The sequence below is a fragment of the Beta vulgaris genome, chromosome 2 (genome assembly GCF_026745355.1).
Source record: "Beta vulgaris subsp. vulgaris cultivar EL10 chromosome 2, EL10.2, whole genome shotgun sequence".
Classification (NCBI taxonomy): domain Eukaryota; kingdom Viridiplantae; phylum Streptophyta; class Magnoliopsida; order Caryophyllales; family Amaranthaceae; genus Beta; species Beta vulgaris.
Window position 1 is genome coordinate 10943068 of NC_079203.1, and position 20940 is coordinate 10964007.

At 34.0% G+C, this 20940-nt stretch overlaps 2 protein-coding genes and 1 long non-coding RNA gene across 3 annotated transcripts; all 3 read right to left on the minus strand.

The window, feature by feature from the left end:
• Nucleotides 1-2011: 2011 nt before the first annotated feature.
• On the minus strand, nucleotides 2012-2714 carry LOC130590439 (uncharacterized). Its single transcript, XM_057392875.1, has 2 exons — nucleotides 2246-2714; nucleotides 2012-2151 (listed from the first exon to the last, which is right to left on the minus strand). Exons 1-2 carry the CDS (start codon nucleotides 2712-2714, stop codon nucleotides 2012-2014), a joined length of 609 nt encoding a protein of 202 aa, XP_057248858.1.
• A 350-nt stretch (nucleotides 2715-3064) lies between these two features.
• Nucleotides 3065-5476, minus strand: LOC130590565 (uncharacterized). Its single transcript, XR_008968417.1, has 2 exons — nucleotides 5250-5476; nucleotides 3065-3294 (listed from the first exon to the last, which is right to left on the minus strand). It is a non-coding gene; the product is annotated as an uncharacterized LOC130590565 (long non-coding RNA).
• A 5877-nt stretch (nucleotides 5477-11353) lies between these two features.
• On the minus strand, nucleotides 11354-15669 carry LOC104906196 (transcription factor PRE6). The gene is made up of 2 exons (XM_010694921.4): nucleotides 15219-15669; nucleotides 11354-11743 (listed from the first exon to the last, which is right to left on the minus strand). The coding sequence occupies exons 1-2, from the start codon at nucleotides 15342-15344 to the stop codon at nucleotides 11588-11590; spliced, it is 282 nt and encodes a 93-aa protein (XP_010693223.1). The 5' UTR covers nucleotides 15345-15669; the 3' UTR covers nucleotides 11354-11587.
• Nucleotides 15670-20940: the final 5271 nt, after the last annotated feature.

The window sequence follows — 20940 nt, forward strand, 5'->3', positions numbered from 1 at the left end:
CCAATAACAAAGGATATTGTTGCATCTAAAGAGAAATTGAGGAAGTATTACAATTTTATCCTCTTCTATCACATAAAATCCTTAAATATCATTTATTTATAACATCCATGAGTACATCCTCATAAAAATTATTTGTTCTTGCCATTTATAATGAGAATCAGGAGTAAATAAGACATTTACCACACAGTTTCACAATCTGAAGTTACACATTGATTACATCAATTATACTAACTTGATTATATTTTTAGTTCTAAGTTTCCTAATAAGAAGACGGCTATTACAAGAAATACACTCATTTGGAGAATTATTTCAAATGAGTAATGATCAACAAATAACTATATGTGTACCATAAGTGTTGTACACTCGAGTTAATGATAAAAATTATAGTGATTTGGGGTTTGCGATTTCTTATAGATTTTCTCTATCAATTCTAGCTTAAGAAATGTCATGTTAAATTAGAGAAGAAGTTGCACTATATCAGTGTAATGAGTTAAAGCGACATGTGGTGGTCTACATTGTTGCTCATTCGTTGTAACAATAGTACTAGATTTATGATATGATATTGAAATGAGTATATTCTTTTTTTTTTACTAACATCAGGGTAATAAATTTTTGATTGCATTCGAAACCTAACATACTTCAAGGATTAGCTTGGATTATGAAAAAAAGTATTCCAACACTAAATCAAAATTCAGGTGGATTTTAGCAGTATAAGCAAAAAAAAAAATCAATAAAAAGGCTTGCGCAAATAGATAGATCTAGTTTGAGTAACAGAGGATGTTTTTACCATTTCAAGAAAAATATAAACAATTAAATATAATTTATACGTCTCATATCCTCTAGAACAGAAGACAAAAAATAAGGACATTTTTTTTCAATTTGATATGTAATTTGCAGCAATCTTCTAACTTTTTATCGTAGGACATTTATATCTTGTCTTACGCAATCTCACCATCACTGTAAATATAAGGGTGAGTATATACCTCAGACTCAACTCTAAATTTCATACTGTGCCACATCAACTGTTCACTACTTTTTAATTCTACAAACTCACTTCAGACTCATTCCAATTTTATACTATATCCCTCCGATTATCTCGAGACTCACTTCACTTTATCTTATGCATTATTATTATTATTATTATTATTATTATTATTATTATTATTATTATTATTATTATTATTATTATTGTTTTCAATACCATTATATTATAAAAATGTAATAAATTAGAATAATTACCAATAAATTTAGTTAAATGAAAAAAAAATTAATTCATTATTTAAGATTTTACATTGACATTAGTATTATAAAATTTACATAACACTAATTGAGTACATGAGCAATAGACTCATTAAATTTAAAAGGCATTCAAAAACATAACTAAATGCATTATAATTTCTACAACATATGACAAAAGATACACACGAAATTTATTTAGAAATACACATGAAACTTATTTAGCATTTTCTCCAAAACATGACCAAATGTGTTCCATCAAGTCATGTTGTAATTGGTGACATTGAGTTCGATTACGAATTCACGTATGATTTTCAAAGTATCTACTTCGATTTGCATAATAATTTCTAAGCAGACTAGTGCGAAGTTGAGGGCTTTTATTTTGATTTCTTGATACCGTATATTCAACAGTAGGGGGTGATTCCATTATCATCTCTTTCATCCTCAATAATCATATTATGCGATATTATACATGCTTTCATGATATCCCTAACTTCACTTTTATCCCATAAACATACTGGTTGCAAACAATCGCGAATATCTTTTGGAGTACTCCAAAAGCCCGTTCTATATCCTTCTTTGCACCTTCTTAATATTGAGAAAATAGTTTCCTTCTCTCGGGTAGCATATTCGCTTGAGGGATGGATTTGACGAAAACTGGCCACACAGGATATATACCATCTACAAGATAATATCCTATATTATACATGCTTCCATTTACAGTGTATTGGATTTCTGGACCTCGACCTTCAAGTAACTCATCGAATATCGGGGATCAATCTAGTACATTAACGTCATTGTTAGAACCTGCAACACCAAAATATGCATGCCAAATCCATAAATCAGATGAAGCAACAACTTCCAATACTCTAGTTGGTACACCTTGATGACCCCCAGTGTATTGACCTTGCCATGCTGTAGGACATTTATCCCATTGCCAATGCATACAATCAATACTAATTAGCATACATGTGAATCTGCGAGCTAGCTTCCCCTATTTGAAACAAACGTTGAATGTCATCCATAGTTGGCCTTCTCAAGTATTCAGGTTCAAATATCTCGATGACACACTTACATAATTTCTTTAAGCATTGTATCGCTGTATTTCCACCAATGCACACATATTCATTTACAGCATCACCAACCACTCCATAAGCCAACAATCGAATGGCATCAACACATTTTTGAAGTGGACTGAGAGAGCTTCTACCAAGCGCATAAAATCTTTGTGTAACATAGTCAGAATGATTTTTGAGAGCATTGACGATGCGAAGGAATAACTCTTTTATCAACCTGAACCTTCTGCGAAATTGTCGTGCGTTGTGTACCGGGTTGCTGGAGAAATAATCATTCCATATGCGCTCGTGCCCTTCTTCACATTTTCTTTCCGTGTAACATCGCTTCTTTCTTACTTTTATATTATTTAAAGGTAAAGTATCTTGAATGATATCATTTAGGATATTATCTACCCCATCCATGGAAGTGTCACCCTATATGTATGAATCACACATTTGATTATACAAATCATCAAATGTGGTAGGGGGTTGGAGCTTGACAATCTCGTTTTTTTAAGTGTAAGAGACTTTGTAAGTGTTTTGTTTTGAGAATTTAAGCTCTTTAGTGGGATAAATATATAGAATTGTTGAAACATAATTCATTGCACATGATTCACACAATTCAATGACTAGTTCAACAAGACTGTAACATCCCGTTTTCCCGAGCTGCTAGGTAAATACACTTAAGATCCACTAATCACAATCAATGCTTAATAAGCCTTCTTAATAAACATTTACTCGCAGCGGAAACATAACCTAGAAAACGATCTTGGACCTGTGGGTCATTGGCCCACAAAACAAAATCCTTTATATAAGACTTCAATTATTACACCAATATCTCGACTAATATTCCCAACTATTGTATACAAAGAAACAATAAATAATTTTTCTCTAATCAACTAACTAGAATACAAACTCAATCCATAAGCTACGACGACATCTTTATCTTGCTTCACTTCAGAATTCTGAGCTCACAACACCAAACCTGCAACAATATTTCACTCTGCCACCCACCAAGTGACAGGCCACAGAAATGACAACACTATCAGCAAAGCTGGCACACTGTTAATAGAAAATATAAGTTTAGGTGTATTTTGCAAACTAACACATCGTTATAATAACAGATAATCACATTCAACTCAGTTATTATAGTTTCACAAAATCAAATCGTTTGGCATGAACGCGAGTGGAGAGGGGTACCACGCAGTACCAGCTGTCTCCAAACTATTGAGGGTCGTCACCCAGCCTTTTATTGTTATGCTTGCAAGACTTACCCGGACATGTCCTATAACGCCAGGAGTTCGCCCTTCCTGGAAGGCAACAGCTAGGGACTCTACCCGCCCTAACTCGGGGTGCCTATTCATGCCTCACTTTCATATTTATAAAATAAGATATTTAATGATTCATACTTGAATCCTCAATACTCATAACATAACACCATATTCGACCTTACTGGTCTTAACTCATATTTGAATCATTTCCTCATTATCATACCAAATCATATTTTGAGAAATATAGTATTTTCGAACATTTCGATAATTGAACAAAAGATACTTTTATAACAATCCAATAGCAATTCACAACTAACTCATAGAGATGTATCTATAATCATGGCCATTACCACAAACGATATATGATATCCAAAATTCAATATAACGCCCACGGGAGCATTTAAATATATTTTGCTGAACCTAAAGGTTACCTCAACTCTATAACATTATACGAAACCTCCAATCATCATAACTTGATTTCCCATATCATCTTCAATTCTATACGTCTACATAGCCATCCTCCAACAACCACCTCACAGTAACATCAATAATCAATAACCAAACTTAACTATTCTAATTATCTTCTTCTAACGCAACCATTATGCTAATCAAACTGAATCCCGTAAATAGAAATTAACGAAGTCATTCCATAACTCATAACTCGACTTCATGCATATCAACTCCAACTACAATAATTATAACAGTCTCCCAATTCTAAGATTATGACTTCCCTCGCATCATCAACAACGACTATCCAATAAGAACGATACAACAACATAATAACAACAGCACATACAACAATAATACCACCTCCACCACCAACAATAACTCCAACACCAATAACACAACATTAAGCACAATAACAGAACAACACAACCACAATACAACAGCACAACCAACAACAGAAACCACCACCTACTATGTTCATAAAAACCTAAGTAAATCATATTCCCAAATTTATCACTCCAACTTCTTGAATCATAATAACAAGATGAACCATATTGTTCTACTGAATACTTTGGATATATATACTTAAACTATAAACCACATGATACTAGCTCTGGACACATCATCGTAACCTTTTTAATCATATCCAAACTAATTCATCTTCCAAACTAGTAAACTATTTTAACTATAACCCACCACAACATCACCACAACAACATAACAACATAATAAATCTACCACAACCATCACAACTACTCCACAATAGCCACCACAACTACAACAACAACCATAACAACGGCGCAACAACAACAATAGGCAACAATTTCACAGCAACTCCACCAAACCACAATGACAGAACAACAATAACCCAACAACATACAACAACAGACAACAACAACAATAGCAACTCCACAACAACTTCACCACAACCACCACAACAACTCCACAACAACAATAACATAACAACTCCACCTCAATCATCACAATTACTCCACAAGTCCATGTACTAAACACATTCCATTAAGAAGCATAATCGTATACTTAGTGTATAAGTGTTGTTTAGGTCAAATGAAACATCTCTAATGAACCTTAGCATGTTATCTCATGTAATATACTCAATATACACATAATAAAAACACATCATAAGTAAATTCATTTCATAAATGCTTTACACTAGAAAGAAACAATCACCTAACTATAGGTATGGAAATCTCTAGGGTAAAACCAAACTAAGTGTGTACCTTAACTAAGGATGCTTAAAGCCACGAAATTCCTTAATCCACTTGGTTAACTACTCCTACAGCTTCCCCTGAATGTATAAAATGCTAAAGATTAGTTTCAACAAGCTTATAGATATGAAAAACTAAGCTTAAATACAAGAGGTGTAAACTGTTGAACTTACAACAACTTATGTGATCTTTCAGCAAGGTTTTCTATATGAGTTTAAGGTCTAAAGATTGGAAACAAAGCTTGAACTACTTTGTATGGATGTCTAGAAGAGTTCTATGTAAAGAAAACTGGGTGTCCAAGAGGAAGAAATAAGAGAAAAGAGACGAAAACCAGAAAGTCTTTTATAGGTTGTTCTGGCGGTACCCCAGGAAGAGGGAAACCTCTTCTGGGCAAGGTCGGTTTCTTGGATTTTTTGGGTGATTCTTGCTTGAGGTGTTAGCCTAAGGTGTTGGCTTTCATGCATAAAAAGGCTTTGAGAGATCGACACTTAAGTAGCTGCTAAGCAGCTTTCTTTGAGGATAGGTCTGAGCTGTAATTTCAGCTGGCCAGGTTTTACTATGTAAGCAATTTACCTTATTGAGCCACGTAATTCTTGGGATAAATGACCATTTTAACCTTAGGACATCCCAAGCATGTCATATATCAAGTTTGGTTAGGTTCTGAGCTTGGATTCAACCCGAAAGGCTCTTTAACTGGAAGTTCATCGCTACCCGATAAAACAATCTCCAAACGATTTTCATAATCTTAATGTTTAAGGCTCTCAAGGACTTTCTAACTTATCTATTGGTTTCCAAAGCCTTCTTAGCCAATAAGAATGATGGTTCTTATCCTCTTTGACCTTTCTTAACCATTAAGAAAGATAGTGCTTATCCACAAGCTTTCTTAACCCCTAAGAATGTAGTGCTTATCCACAACTTTCTTAACCACTAAGAATGATGATGCTTATCCACAAGTTTCTTAACCTAAGAATGATAGTCTTATCCACAAGCTTTCTTAACCATTAAGAATGATATCTTATCCACAAGCTTTCTTAACCATTAAGAATGATGGTCTTATCCACTTTTAGATTTTAAATAAAGGTTCTGAAAAACAGGGCTATTACAAATACACTGATCTTTGGTACAATAATTCACAAAAGATATTACATTAATTCAACATATAGTGTAATAATAGCTGACAAAGTTACTGAAAAGAAAAATGTGATTAGACTAGAGCTATGCAACAATCAATGTAAAGTAAGAAGTGATGCACTAATATGGACATGGAGTTGACAACTCATTGCAGGTGCAATCAACTCACCGTTATTATTTGTATTATAATTCAACCTTTTATTATTGTCACTAGTGTTACTAATAATTATTAATGTAAATAAATCAAATCAATAATAGACAAACTACGAATAACCATTAATATTAAATTAGATGAAGCTCATAAACAAAAACACTTAACTTAAACATAGTTGATCAACATAAAAAAAACACTTAACATAAACATAGTTGACATAAAGTCACTTAACTTAAACATAGTTACAACAAACTAATATAACATAAACGAACATTAATGAGAACATTTAAATATTTCTGCTAGCCTAAATCACTGTAATAATCAAAAGTCCATCCATATTTGTTTGCTAGTGCTTGTATTTTTTTTTCTCATGAATTTTTCTTTGCGAGGAAGTCATCTTGGTGACATTCGCACAGAGTAGTTGATTCTCAAGCTCTTACTTTTTTAAATTTGCGATACGACTTGTTGATTCTGCGGGTACTCCTTGCAATTGATATAGCTTCATTATGATCACTTTGAATGCTTTTTCCCTTCCTTTGAGAATTTAATGGTTTCTTTGCAGCTTGTTGACCCATTGGCTTGGGTTCAACAACTTCATCGGAACCCCCAACACCCTCTTTGCTTGTTTTGTAGTCGCCTGATTCAGAAACTTTGCTCCTCTTCCATGACTCACTGTCGTCACGTTTCTAAAACTTTTTTTGTGTTCATACTTAAATTTATCTTCATCACACACAATACTCCACACATGATAGTAGTGAAACTTTGACTGGTAGAGACTTTGGTAGAGTGCACGTTCTTCTAAGAGCTTCAAAGCTTCATTGAGCCCACTTCTCTGTTCATATTTGGCATAACAACCTGCAGGGGTTTACTTCTCTTTCAGCTTCGCCTTCTTGACTATTTTCATTGAAGAAAGCATAAATTTTCCATTGACTCATGACAACTTGCAGTGCGCAGTACGCATCTGCTCTTTGTGCATTGCTATTGACTTCATCTTTTGTAGTATTAATCCAGACGTCTTTCATCTTCTATTGTCCAAGCTAAAACCTTTTTCTCTTTTGTTAAACTTTTTCGACATGTTGTAGTACGGGTAGATCTTCGAATGGTTGTAGTGACATCCGCATTTTCAACCTCTTCAATGCCCACATTATCCATAGGTCGGTTGTCGGAATTAGATCCAATACTAATGCGTGTAAATGGAGGTTGATCCATATTATCCTTTGTGGGATTATATTGGTAATTTGGAGTTTGGAGAAATTGGCTAAATTTTGTTGAGGTGTATTTCCTATATTAGTCGGACTAGGAAAAGTTATATTTTGGATTTTGGGAATTTAGGTGTTGGTTTTGCTGACCTAAAGCGGAATAAAATTGGGAATTATTTTGCAAGAAGCTCATAAGAGAATTCAAATCAAAATTTTGATTTGGATCTATTATAAATAATATAGACAGATACATTTTTTGGAGAGGGAAAATAATTATAGAGATGATAGATTTGGGTGAGTATAAAAAAATAGAAAAAACACACAAAATATTTATAGAAGAAACAAGATATTACCGTTGAAACATGATTTTACCGTCAAATTGGAGTTCAAACAAAAAAAAACGTGGCAAGTTTATGTTGCAAAATAAAGTGAGTCTTTAGTTGAGTCTTTGATTTCAATACTCAGGTTAAGACTTGCTTCAATTTGTTGATGTAATATTCCTGAGTCTTGTAAAGACTCTCGTTAAGACTGCCACTCAAGACTGGTTAGTAGATCGCGATATTCACACCCTAATATCCCTGAGTCTTGTAAAGACTCTTGTTAAGACTGCTGCTCAAGAATGGTGGGCAGACCGCGATATTCACACCCTAATATCCCTGAGTCTTGCAAAGACTCTTGTTAAGACTGCCGCTCAAGACTGGTGAGTAGATCGCAAAATTCACGCCCTAAAGACAAAGTTATTAGTCTCATAAAAAAAAGACAATTTTGTTAGTGAATGGGAAAATGACAAGGATGCTGCTACTACAATTCTGAGTTCTTGCTATTCTTTAGAAGGTACCAATGTATTTAAACTTGATTTTTTATGTTTTAAAATATGGTGTCATATACGAAATTATACAAGTAATTCAAAAAGATTTGGTATTTATAATTTCTCAAATTATTCAATATATATTAGAAAAAATTCACAAGAATAATCCAAACTACGAGTGGTACGATCTTTCAATAATAATGCAAATTATGTATTATTCTAGAGTAATCCTAACTACTATGGGAGTTATTTTTCCAAAATGATATTAAGTGTCTAATAACATATTTAAGTAGTTCTTTTTTTTTTTTTCAGTTTTCTTGCTCCTCTCTAGTGTACCCTTCCTCTGTCAAGCCAACTAGTTTTTGACGCATTATTTTTGACCTTTTAAATTGATTTTTTTAGGTCAATGAACTATTTTGAGAAGAAATCCCCAATAGTTGGGATTATTCTATAATAATCCATAGTTAAGATTATTATGAGATAATCACCCATAGTTCAGGTTATTTATGTAAATTTTTCCATATATTATTGTAGGTTGTTTTTATTACCTATGTGGGATGATCACATATTTGACTACCTCATTGTAAATGTTTTTATTTTGAAATAAGAAGTCTCCAACAAGTTTTTAAAGAAAGACCCATAAATCTAATTGGATTTTAAGAAATCCGTTGGACAACCTTGAGACTTTTTCAATGTAGATTTTTCTGTTATAACTTATTCATAATTAACCAATGAACCAAAGATAGAGTTATGAGATGAGGGTACAAATATGGTCAGGACTTAAATTCGTTTATTGTTGGCTTCTACTTAATTAATATAATTCATGCCGAGTGTAATGCAAATAAATAACCACATAAAATATTATGCAATATAAAAAATTAATCTATGTCGGTTCATTAAACACGCAAAAGACTAACTTTTAGTGACATGTTATTATGCAATCAAATCCCTGAAACCTAATTAATTTGTCTGAATTATATGAATTTAGCTATAGAATATTTATTTAGGTCTTAAAAATATCAAACATGCGTTGTTATGAAAGCATTAAAGCATACATCCTACCTACGGATAATTATTATATAAATACATGCATAAAGAAAGAGTTTAGAGAAGAATGTACAAGAAAAGCACCATTTCTTTGAGGACCTAGATCGTGACTGATAGATTGTTATTAAAATAGGAATTAATTAGAATTGACCCTCAGGAATTATATCTTTGTTACCTGGATCTTGAATAATGATCTGTATGTTGATCACTCTTGAAGCTTGAAATATGAAATTCAGATGGAGTTTGACGATGTGTTTGAATATGAGTTTGAAGTGTTTTCGTAGTGGGTAAATGTATGCAAGTGTCTAGTAAGGTTGTCGTAAAAGTGTATGTATAATATGTATGAAAGTTTGTACGAAAAGTCCGTAAAACATTTGTCGAAAACAAGAATATTTATAGGAAAGCAAGTCCAAAAATCACTCGAAGAGATAAAGAAAAGCCCTGCGTTTGGTGTAGGGCGTGTGCCTTCCGCGCACAAGCCATACACCTAGCGTAGGCTTCCCTGCGATTCTGAGTTTCGCTGACTGTCTTGACGTTGTGCGTGCGGATCCATGTGTTTCATGATGCAACACAAATCTGAGCGTATTTACGAAATTAAAGCGTCCTTTATCCTTTATTAAATATTATCTTTTGAAGACAAAATTCAAAAGGAATAAAATCTAAATTTTGAAATATCTATGAATTTGGAAATATTTATCAATTATGAAGAGTAATTAAATTTTATTAAAACACAATTATAATCAGGACTAATCAATTGAACTTTATGAAAGTGGAATTATCATGAATAATTAATTAGGCTTCTAAAAGCAAGCTTAGAACCATTTTACACAATAAATAGATTTAGTTTCTTACAATGATTTTGGGCTTAGCTTTTTGAACTGATTTTCCTTTAAACTTGACCAATTAGGACGAGAATATATTTCATTCTTAATTGGTTGCTCAGTGGGGAGACACGATTATGTATATATAATTATTTTCCTAACAAGGGGTCCATTTTTCTTTCCTTTCCCGAGGCTGATAAAATACCGAGAATTAATAGCCTTGCAAATGACCCAAAAAATATTTTTGACGAGTCCCTATCGTTGTCTTATCTTTATCGTTTACCCTTTTTAATGTCATGTCTAGGGGTGTTAACGAGACGAACCGAGACCGAGCATGAGGTTGCTCGGCTCGACTTGTTACAATTTTACTCGAACTCGAGCCAAGTATTGAGTTTTTTATTCGAGCGAAGATTTTCTAGTTCAATTTACGTTATAATTGAACTTGAGTTAAAAAACTTTATTACACATATTCTATAATCGGATTTAAACTAGATAGTTTGAGTTTTTTCACAAGTATGGTGCAAAATTTCAATATAACTTTTCATTTTAATTCCTATAATATGTAAAATAATATAGCTGAAACATATTTTGAGCCTACTCAAGAACTTTTCGAATCGAACATTTCTATGCTATTCTATGCTCAGCTCTAGAAAATTTCGAGCTTTACGAGCCAGCTAAACTCATTAATACCCATAATCATGCGTCAAACAGTATGCAACTATTAATCTATCCTAAACACAATTAATCACACTCGTCATACCGTGATATACAACGATTTAACAATTTTAGCGATTTACACCCAACAGGTTATATATTGAAGTATAACAAGGGACTAAATTGCTGAACCGTCTTCGAACATCAATCATACCTCGTGCAATTGTCTATTGATTATGATCTTTTCATCTTGAATAATTATCGGGTCAAACAGACTTTAATAACACTAGCTTAACATCTACTTAAAGGACCTAAATGCGTGCAAATCCTTATTATTAAAGAGCTTAATTACAAAAGACATATACTACTATATATATATGTATTTGATATTTGCATTACAAGCTAGATCCAGGTACTCATCCCTAGGCCATGCATGCTTCATTTATAGTACGAAAAACCTAGCTACATAACACTATATATATATATATATATATATATATATAATTAAAGCATTGACTTTAAGGATTAAAAAGTAATTAATTATTAAGTAAGCTCCTAATTATTTGTGCTTCTTCACTATCAGCATCAACAGTAGTCAAGAGTTGTGAGAGGCGATCGCTAAGGTCATCCATCTCCCTTTGTAGATTTCTTATATAGTTGCAAGTCTCCTGAAGTACCTTAGAAGCTGACACCTATTCAGAGAACATAGGCAAAATGATGTGGATAAGGAGCCCGGCCTTATTAGGATAACAAAATAATAAAAGACATAAGGGTCGATCACAATAAATAAAATTTACTATGCTTCAAATTACAGCCCTAAATTACAATGAAATTTTATTTCTACTCCATCTTACTACTATAATTGACTTTTGGAACTTTGTTCCTCAATCAATCAATCAAAATACTTATACTCCCTTCATCTCATAATATAATAGTAATTGTTAAAAAACCTAGCCTCCCCTCTCCTTTTCTCTCTCTAAAACCCTAGCCTCCCTTACCCCTTCTTCATCAATTAGGGGGCTGCCATGGATGTTTTTCATCCATGGTAAGCCCCTTTTTCCCTTTTATTTTCAGTTTTTAGTTCATTTTCTTGTTTTGTTCAATAAATTAGTATCTCTTTATGAGATTTTCTCAAACCCTTTTATGGGGTTTTTAGTTTCTGTTTTGGAAATCTCCTTCTCCCCTATGGGAGTTGTGAGTATAGTTCTTTTGTTTTTAGGTATGAGAAATTATTCTCATTGGTTGAAGTTCGAGATTCAATATGAAGAATTAGGGTTTCACAACTTCTGTAAATTATGGAAGACTATTGGAGTACGTTCATCCCAAAATTCCGCATCTGCAGATCGTATGCCGAACCAGAGCGAACTCACAGATTGCATTGCTTCAGATGAAGATTTTTATTAAGGCAAAATTAAGTCAAATCTGCGATGTTTACATTTCTAGGGTGATATGTATTTCTATTAGAATTTTATGTTTTTCAGAAATGACTTGTAAGTGCCGTTTGGCGAAATATTAATGAAATCCCTTTTCTTTCTTTCAAAAAAAAAAAAAAAAAAAAAAAAAAAAAAAAAAAAAAAATCAATCAAAATACTTTTTATATTATAATCCCATGGCTTTTAGTTCCTTTATTTTCGGTATAGTCAGATTGAATTGTATTACCTTGCTCTATAAAATAGGTCATAAATGTTATAACTATTTTAACTTTGACCATCTATTATCTATCATAATGCCATAGCATAAATATATATTTTGATGATTCATTATATATATTCTTTCTTTAACAAATTTATATTCAGTATTGACCTGATTTGTTTGATACTCTATTCGTCTCAAAATAGTCAGATTACTTTTCTTTTATATTTATTCCAAAGTAATCTGAACATTCCATTTTTGGTATAACCCTACTAATATTATATTAATATTTTACAACTTTTTCACCCACACTCTAACTTTATCATTAACAAACTACCGAACTTTCTCACTCCTTCAATAAAAATACTCGATCAACTCCCACGATCTACTTTTTAATAATATATTTTATAACAACACTATAACTTATCAACTTAAACTATATGTTCGAACCATTGTTCAAATCTTTAGGAAATGAGAGTAATATAAAATTATACAATAATGTAAAGCAACAACGACACAACATATGAAGTAATATGCTAGTTATTAGTGAATGCAAGATATAATACTTAATTGTTATATAATTCAAAATGTATGAAAAACCTTTTGTAACCTTTTGTTAGAAACATTTTGTTTAGTCCGCTCAAAAAAACCAATTTGTTTGTTTTTAATGAGAGGTTTTCGTTGATAAATATAGTAGATCCTCTGCATTAAGGCAGGTAACATGGCACGAAGAAGTGATATTAGAAACATAAAAAAGAAAAAAGACCTACACAAAACATCACTTTTCCTCTATGCCTTATTTTCATTTTTCTTTAAGGTCATTTTCATGTTTGTCCTATAGTTGTTAGTGTATACTATTGTACGGTGAGGCCTAGGGCCCAAACGGTTAGAAATTTCATCTTAATAGTAAGTCATGTCGCTTTAAGCTTTAGCACTTTCTTGGAAATAATTTATCATTGACATGTGAGGCTTCAATTACTCTTACTACCCTAACTAATATAACCAACATTTCTGTACACACCACAAAAGAAACTTCCTGGCAACTGTAACTACACTATCTATGTTGTATTAATCAGTCAATGGTAATGAATAACTAGGTAAACTATGCTGCCTTCTTGTCTATGTGTGTAATGACTTAGTTATCCTTTTAAATGTTCATCATAACATGTATTATTACGACTTTGTTTATGAACTTTGTTGAGATCACACCAACAATCCATATGTAAGTATAAGTGTTATCCCGCATTGAACATATGTAAAGAAATAAATAATTTAATAATCTTGCAAAATTACTACTCCTATTGTCAATTTATTTTAGGATAGAACTTCCTTTGACTTTTTAAGTTGTCGAAATATTTAACAAACTAAACTTATAATTCATCTATGAAATGGTTAGCTCTGTGTTTGTCAACCTTAAATTATAGTTAGTGAACCACATGCACATTAACATATTATGTGTATATGTTATTCCTTTTCTTCCTAGCTAATTTATAGCACCTTTTTCTTTCTAACTCTTATTAGGGTTGTTTACTTTGAGAATTTAACCAGACAAATTCTTACAAAAAATAAATATGAGTTTACAATGAACATGATCCCTTCCCCACAAAAAACCAATAAACAAAAAACAAAATAAAGCTAAAAATAGAGACAAAAACCTTAGAGCAAATAGTTTTAAAAGTCCTTTATAAAGTGCAGGAAAATATTTTTGAGGATCTTAATCTCCATAATAGTTGGTTGAGAGGAATTCTTATATAAAGATGAAAGTGATAGGGTAATGCAATTATAACTACTAAAATATAATGGTAAAATATAAGTATCTAGCTAGCATATATATATATATATATATCAGGAGAATCTTATAACGGTTAGTTACTCAGTTTTAACTGTAAGATTGCACTACAATGATCTACCATTTTATTCACTTATATTATAGTGTTGTTTAAATTAAACTCACTTTTCCTTCTTTTCACATAAATACTGCTAATCACAACTTATCTAAAATGTATTATCCCAACAGATCAGCCTTTAATCGAAACTTATTATATTTTACCACATTATATTTTGGGCTGCTCTAGAATACTTCTACCATTGTCTATTTTGGCAAGTTTAGGCCCCACCAATGTAATGCGCCTTCTCTCTTTTAGTTTAAGAAGTCCTTTTGCCATTTCTTTCTCCCTTATAAATACTTACTTATTTCATTTCTCTCAAACTTTTAACACTATCATAAGTTCAACAAAATTATGTGGTACTTCTCATCGACTGTGAAATAAATGACATCTTTTGTCTCGGAAACCTCTCACATAAAAGAAAAAAGTGTTTCATTTGTTTAAAAACGCATGAAATATTTGTTTGGAATGGTAAAAGTATTAAAGAACAAAGCTAAACATCTTTTCATCAATTAGGTATTATCTACATTATTACATGAAAGAGCTAAAACAAATATCCCATTGCTTGTAATTGAACTATTAGCATTTCTTGTTTCAAAGAGAAGAAACCAATAACAGAAAGACGAAAATGGTAGGTAGGTTTGTTTACCTTGTCCGAACGACGTTGGCGAACCTCAGGAACTAATTGTTGCAATTTGGAAACAAGTTGAATGATTTGATCATCAGAAATTCTTGAACTACCAGATTGCTGCTGCCTTGACCTTCTGCTTGACATTGTTGTTTGTAAGTAAAACTCAATATGTGAGTAATAAAACTTAAAGGGTAGCTTATAAAGGTAGAGCTAGAAGGGTGCTTATAAACTGAATGGTAGCTTTCTTGTTAATGGGACAAAATGAGCTAAGAAAAATACAGTAAGTTGTATGACAAAACAGAAGCTGAAGAAGGTTATAATATATAGTTTTTATACGGTGAAAAAAAGTAAAAATTACAAGTAAGATGGACCACAAAAGGGAGAAAAATGTACAATTACATTAGACAACGATGTAGCTAGAGAAGAAGACATGTGGGTAAAACAAAGTTAAGAAGAAGGGGGCATTATATTGGCTGTAGTTTATGTCCCCAAGTTGGGGTTTAAGTTAAAGTGGGATTTAATATAAGTGTTTGTAAATAAGCTAACAAAAGTGGGCCTTTTTAATGGTGTTATAAATCAATGTTAGACATCTTCCCATGTGATCATTGAACATGGAAAGACAGGGGTGGATCCTTCAAACTTATTTAGAATCTATATTATTATTATTATTATTATTATTATTATTATTATTATTATTATTATTATTATTATTATTATTATTATTGTTTTCTACATAAATTTAATTTAAAGGCATGCTATTGTAATATTTGACCATAACATGAGAGAGGAAAGGTTAAAATAAATAATGAACAAAGATTAAGGAAGAAAGTTATGTTATTAGGTTGAATTTCCTAGATTTGAGGGCATTTGATTTTGGCAAGAATGGAGGTAAAGAAGACTAGAGTACGTTAATAAGTCAGAGGTACACATGCCATGCTTGGACGTGGAGTGATTACTTGGGAGGTACTTGAGGAGTAAAAACACGGATGTAACTCATCATATACACTTTCGTTTTCAAACTTCTTTAACAATTGACCCTTCCCTCTCGTTGCTCTACCTTTTTTCTTTTAAAGGAAACAACATAAACCAAACGGTTGATACATAATGTAGGTAGTTCTTTTTTCTTTCTTTTTTTTTTTGGCGTGTGGGGAGAGCTACAAGAGCATAAAAGATTTGATCTCATGTCTTGGGTTACGTACCACCTCTCATGACTTTAACAAACTAAGCTAGCTGATATTAACATATTAGTCCTTTATATATAGTGTTTGAAGTTGTCCCACTGTGGTCTATGGGTTAGACGTATTCACACATGCCACCGTCATCTGACCCGTTTGGTTCTTGTTTGTGGCATATTAACGATGTAGTGGGGCCACCTTTTGGGCCTTGATTCTATTACTTCTAATCACACTTGGGAACTAGATGCATGGCTTGTTTGAAGGGAGTTGCTAAGGTGTTAATCTCTATGTGAGCTTGTCCCATATTGAAGAAAAATATAAAGTATGACTAATATATAAGCTTAATGGACTCCTCATCCTATTGCCAATTGATTTTAGGATGAAACATCATCTGGATTTGTGTGTGGTTAGTCTCTCCTTCAATGTGGGTTTGCATGTGCAGGCCCAGTGATTTATTTGTCATGGTACGAAAGCAGGACAATCCTGGCCCATTGTTGTTCCTATATAGGGAGGGCCCAGTAATAGTGTTTGTTGGGTGTTGTCAAGTTCATTACATGTACAACATCAAAAAGAACATTGCATATCAAAATTGTTAATTAGAACAAAATATAAATAAAGAACATTCTTCTTCTTGAACTCAAATATATATAGCTTCAAATAGTGATATCAATGACGACATTCACAATAATAACAATAGCATTAATAATAACTACCAAAATTAATAATTAACAATAACAACAATAATAATAGCATTAGTAATACTAATAATCATCATAATAATCATTATAATAATAATATTGGATAATATTATATGTAAAGGGATAATATTATATGTAAAGGGTAGAAGTATACTTTCATAGTAATAGGTCTGTATTATATACACTATATATATTGAATGCCAGGTTAACCTACAAGAGGTTAACACAATTATTTCCCACACTTGTACATGGTATCACAGCAAAGCGTTTCCTAAAAGAAAATTATTTTTCAATCTCTTTTTCTTTTCCACGTAAAAAGGTAGAATTTTTTTTTCTGCCTTCTTTTTTACGTTCTTCCTGGCAATGGATAACTCCACCACGACTTCCGCCATGAACGCTGCCATCGCGCAGCCACTCTCCGACGCCGGCCTTCCGCGTCTCCTCCCCATCGCCGGCGAGTGCAGCGCCACCTTCTTCGGCTAGTTTCCTGTCGCCCACTGCGACAACTTTCTACTCGCAGCCTTTCTTGGCTGGCGCCGGCAACCCCAGCCACGACCTGGGTGTCTCCTCCACGGTCCTCCACGGGATCTCCTCACCCTCTTCGTCGCGCACGCCACCTCGGTACCCCCCTGGTTTTCCGGCGCACTCAGTCGTGCCGACATCGACGCCCATGTCGATCTTCCCAACATCAACGCCAACATCTCTCTTTTCTCTTCCACAAGTTTCAGCGCCCAACCTCACCAATTTGATAACAATAACTCTTTCTTCCCCTGAAGATTATTTATTATGGAAAACCCATATTAGTTGTCTATTACTTTCCCATAATCTGTTTGGTATGGTTGATGGTTCTGCTATTATTCCCCCTGCAACTGTTCTTGATGCACATGGTGTTTCTATTCATAATAATCAGTTCTATGAATATTTGCGGGTGGATCAACAAATTAAATCTTGGATTTTTGCCACACTCTCTAGGGATTTTTGTAGATGTGCATGATTTATCTACTTCTGTGGAAATTTGGACTAGATTACAGACTAGATTTATGCATGCTAGTATGGCCAGATCAATGGAATTAAAGGCCCGTCTTACTCGTATTAAAAAGACTGCTTCCCAGACCATGGATGGATATTTACGTGAGATTAAGGTGATGTGTGATTCCCTTGCTGCTATTCAATGTCCTGTGTCAACCAGGATTTAGTGCAGTATACCCTTTTTGGTTTAGATCGTGATTCTGAGTACGATCATATAGTTACTACCCTCCTGCATTATCCATTCCCATTAGTTTTGATGATTTGCGTCCCAAGTTGTTACTGCATGAACAAAGATTGATAATTCTAAGGATGCATCTGACCTCATCCCATCATGCTTACTTGCCGTTAAATCTACTGGTACTGGTTCAATTCCTCTCCCAGAATAATTCTGGAGGGAGAAATCGGGGAAGGAATAACAAAACAGAGGTTAATAATAATCGTGGGGCAACAATGCTCGGAAATAATAATGGTGGAATGGTGAACAATAATAATCGTGGCTCTGGAGGAAACAACAACAACATGGTAATCGGGGACGTCAAATGGTATAAGTAAATTTTCTAACTTGTCATCCTATAGTATGCCTTGTAGATTATATTACTAATAATTTGTCGTCTGCAGGGAGTAATTCATCAAATGTAACAATGTTACCTCTACCCCTACTTCCGATACATGTGGTTTGTGTTGGTTTCCAGGTCACCAAGCTGCCTACTGCCCAGCGTTTCAATCATAGCTTTGTTCCCTCCTCCTCAGAAAGTGTCACTCGAGCCTTAGCTGCACTGTCTGTTGGTGGTGAAGCTAATGACTCAGTCTGGTACCCGGATTCGGGAGCTGCATCTCACATGACTCCTCAGGATGGTACGTTCTCTATTAAAACTCCTTATACTGGGTCTAGTTCTGTTGTAGTTGGTAATGGTACCTTACTCCCAATTAAAAGTACTGGACATTTAACTTTAAAAACTGCAAGTCGTCCCCTCCGTTTATCATCTGTCTGTCATGTCCCTAATTTAAAACATAATTTATTATCAGTTAACAAGTTGTGTCATGAAAATATTGTGTTGTGAGTTTTGATAAAAATTCTGTTTATGTTAAGGACCAGATAACGGGGGAAGTTCTGCTTCAGGGAACCAGTAAACAAGGTGTCTACCTCTTACAGCCCAGCATTGTCCCTCCTGAGCCTTCAGTTCCTGCTTTCCTAGCCATTAAGGAGTCGTGACGTGTGGCATGCTGTCTGGGTCATACATCTTCTAGCATTTAGGAACGTTATGTTCAAATAAATACATCACATGTACCTCTAAATTTCATGATGATTGTGTAGGCTGTAAGCTAGGAAAAATACATCGTTTACCTTTTGATTCTGTTGAACATCTTTCTACATATCCATTATATAAATTTCATAGTGATCTTTGGCAATCTCCTGTTTTGTCAAATCAATTATTTCGCTATTATGTTGTGTTTGTTGATTTTTTCACGCTATTCCTGGATTTATCCTTACGTCAAAATCGGAAGTTATTCAAAATTCCTTATTTTCAAAAGATGGTTGAAAATTTTTAATTGCAAAATTAAAATATTTCAAAGTGATGGAGGGGGAATTTGACAATTCTCCTCTTCTTCAACATTTTTCTGACAATGGTATTATTTTTCAAAAATCTTGTCCCCACACTCCAGCTCAAAACGGTGTTGCAGAACGCAAACATCGATATCATTGAAATGGCTCGTACTATGATTATTCATTCTGACTTTCCTGCGGAATTTTGGGTTGATGCATCATATACTGCCACTTACACTATCAATAGATTACCCAGCTCGGTTTTAGGGGTGTTTCACCTTTTGAAAAATTATTTCATCGTCCTCCATCCTATCAATTTTTGAAAACATTTGGATGTGAATGCTTTCCTTTGTTCCTTGACTCTAAAAATCACAAACTGCAACCTAAATCTAAAACTTGTGTTTTTTATTGGATATGCATTGGAATATAAAGGGTATCGATGTTTTGATCCTACTACCAAGAAAGTCTACACTAGTCGTCATGTTCTCTTTCATGAACATAAATTTCCATATCGTGCTTTGGTTGGTTCTACTTCTCATGAGCCTTACACGTCTCCTAGTGTCTTGTCTACTGACTGGCCTGTTACTAATGTCTCCCCTGACCGTCCCTCGATTCTAGTGTCTCGACCTGTCCTGTTCGCACCTCCGGCACGCAGCTCTGCTGCCACGATGTCTTACTCGCCTGCCGCACCTCCGACCCGCAGCCCTGCAGTCACTGGCTCTCCTCTTCTCCCTCTTGGCCTTAACTCCTCGGCTGCAGGGAGCCCAGCGTCCCCTGCCTCGCCCTCTGCTGAGCCTAGGCTCGCTGGGCTATTCCCCCCATCCCCCGCGTCTATCGCTTCTTGTTCCCCTGCGTCTGCTGGCTCAAGTCCGAGTGTTGTCGTGGCTGGTATGCCCTCCCCCCCCATGTTTGTTCCACTTCGCCCACTTCCTCTTCTGTTCTGGGTAGTGTCAGTAATCGTCATCCCATGGTCACTCGCCTTAAAGATGGTGTGTCTAAGCCTCGTGTCTTAATGAACTTAAACACTAAAATTGTAGAGTCTGAACCTACTAATTTTAAACAAGCTTCTAAAGACTCACGTTGGCGTCAAGCTATGTTAGATGAATATAATGCATTGATTAAAAATGACACATGGGAGTTGGTACCTCGCAACTATGATAAGAATTTACTTGTGTAAGTGGGTTTACAGGATTAAATATCATTCTGATGGTTCTGTGGAGCGGTTCAAGGCCAGACTTGTTGTTTTAGGCAACCATCAGCAGGCAGGTATTGATTACTTTGAAACCTTTAGT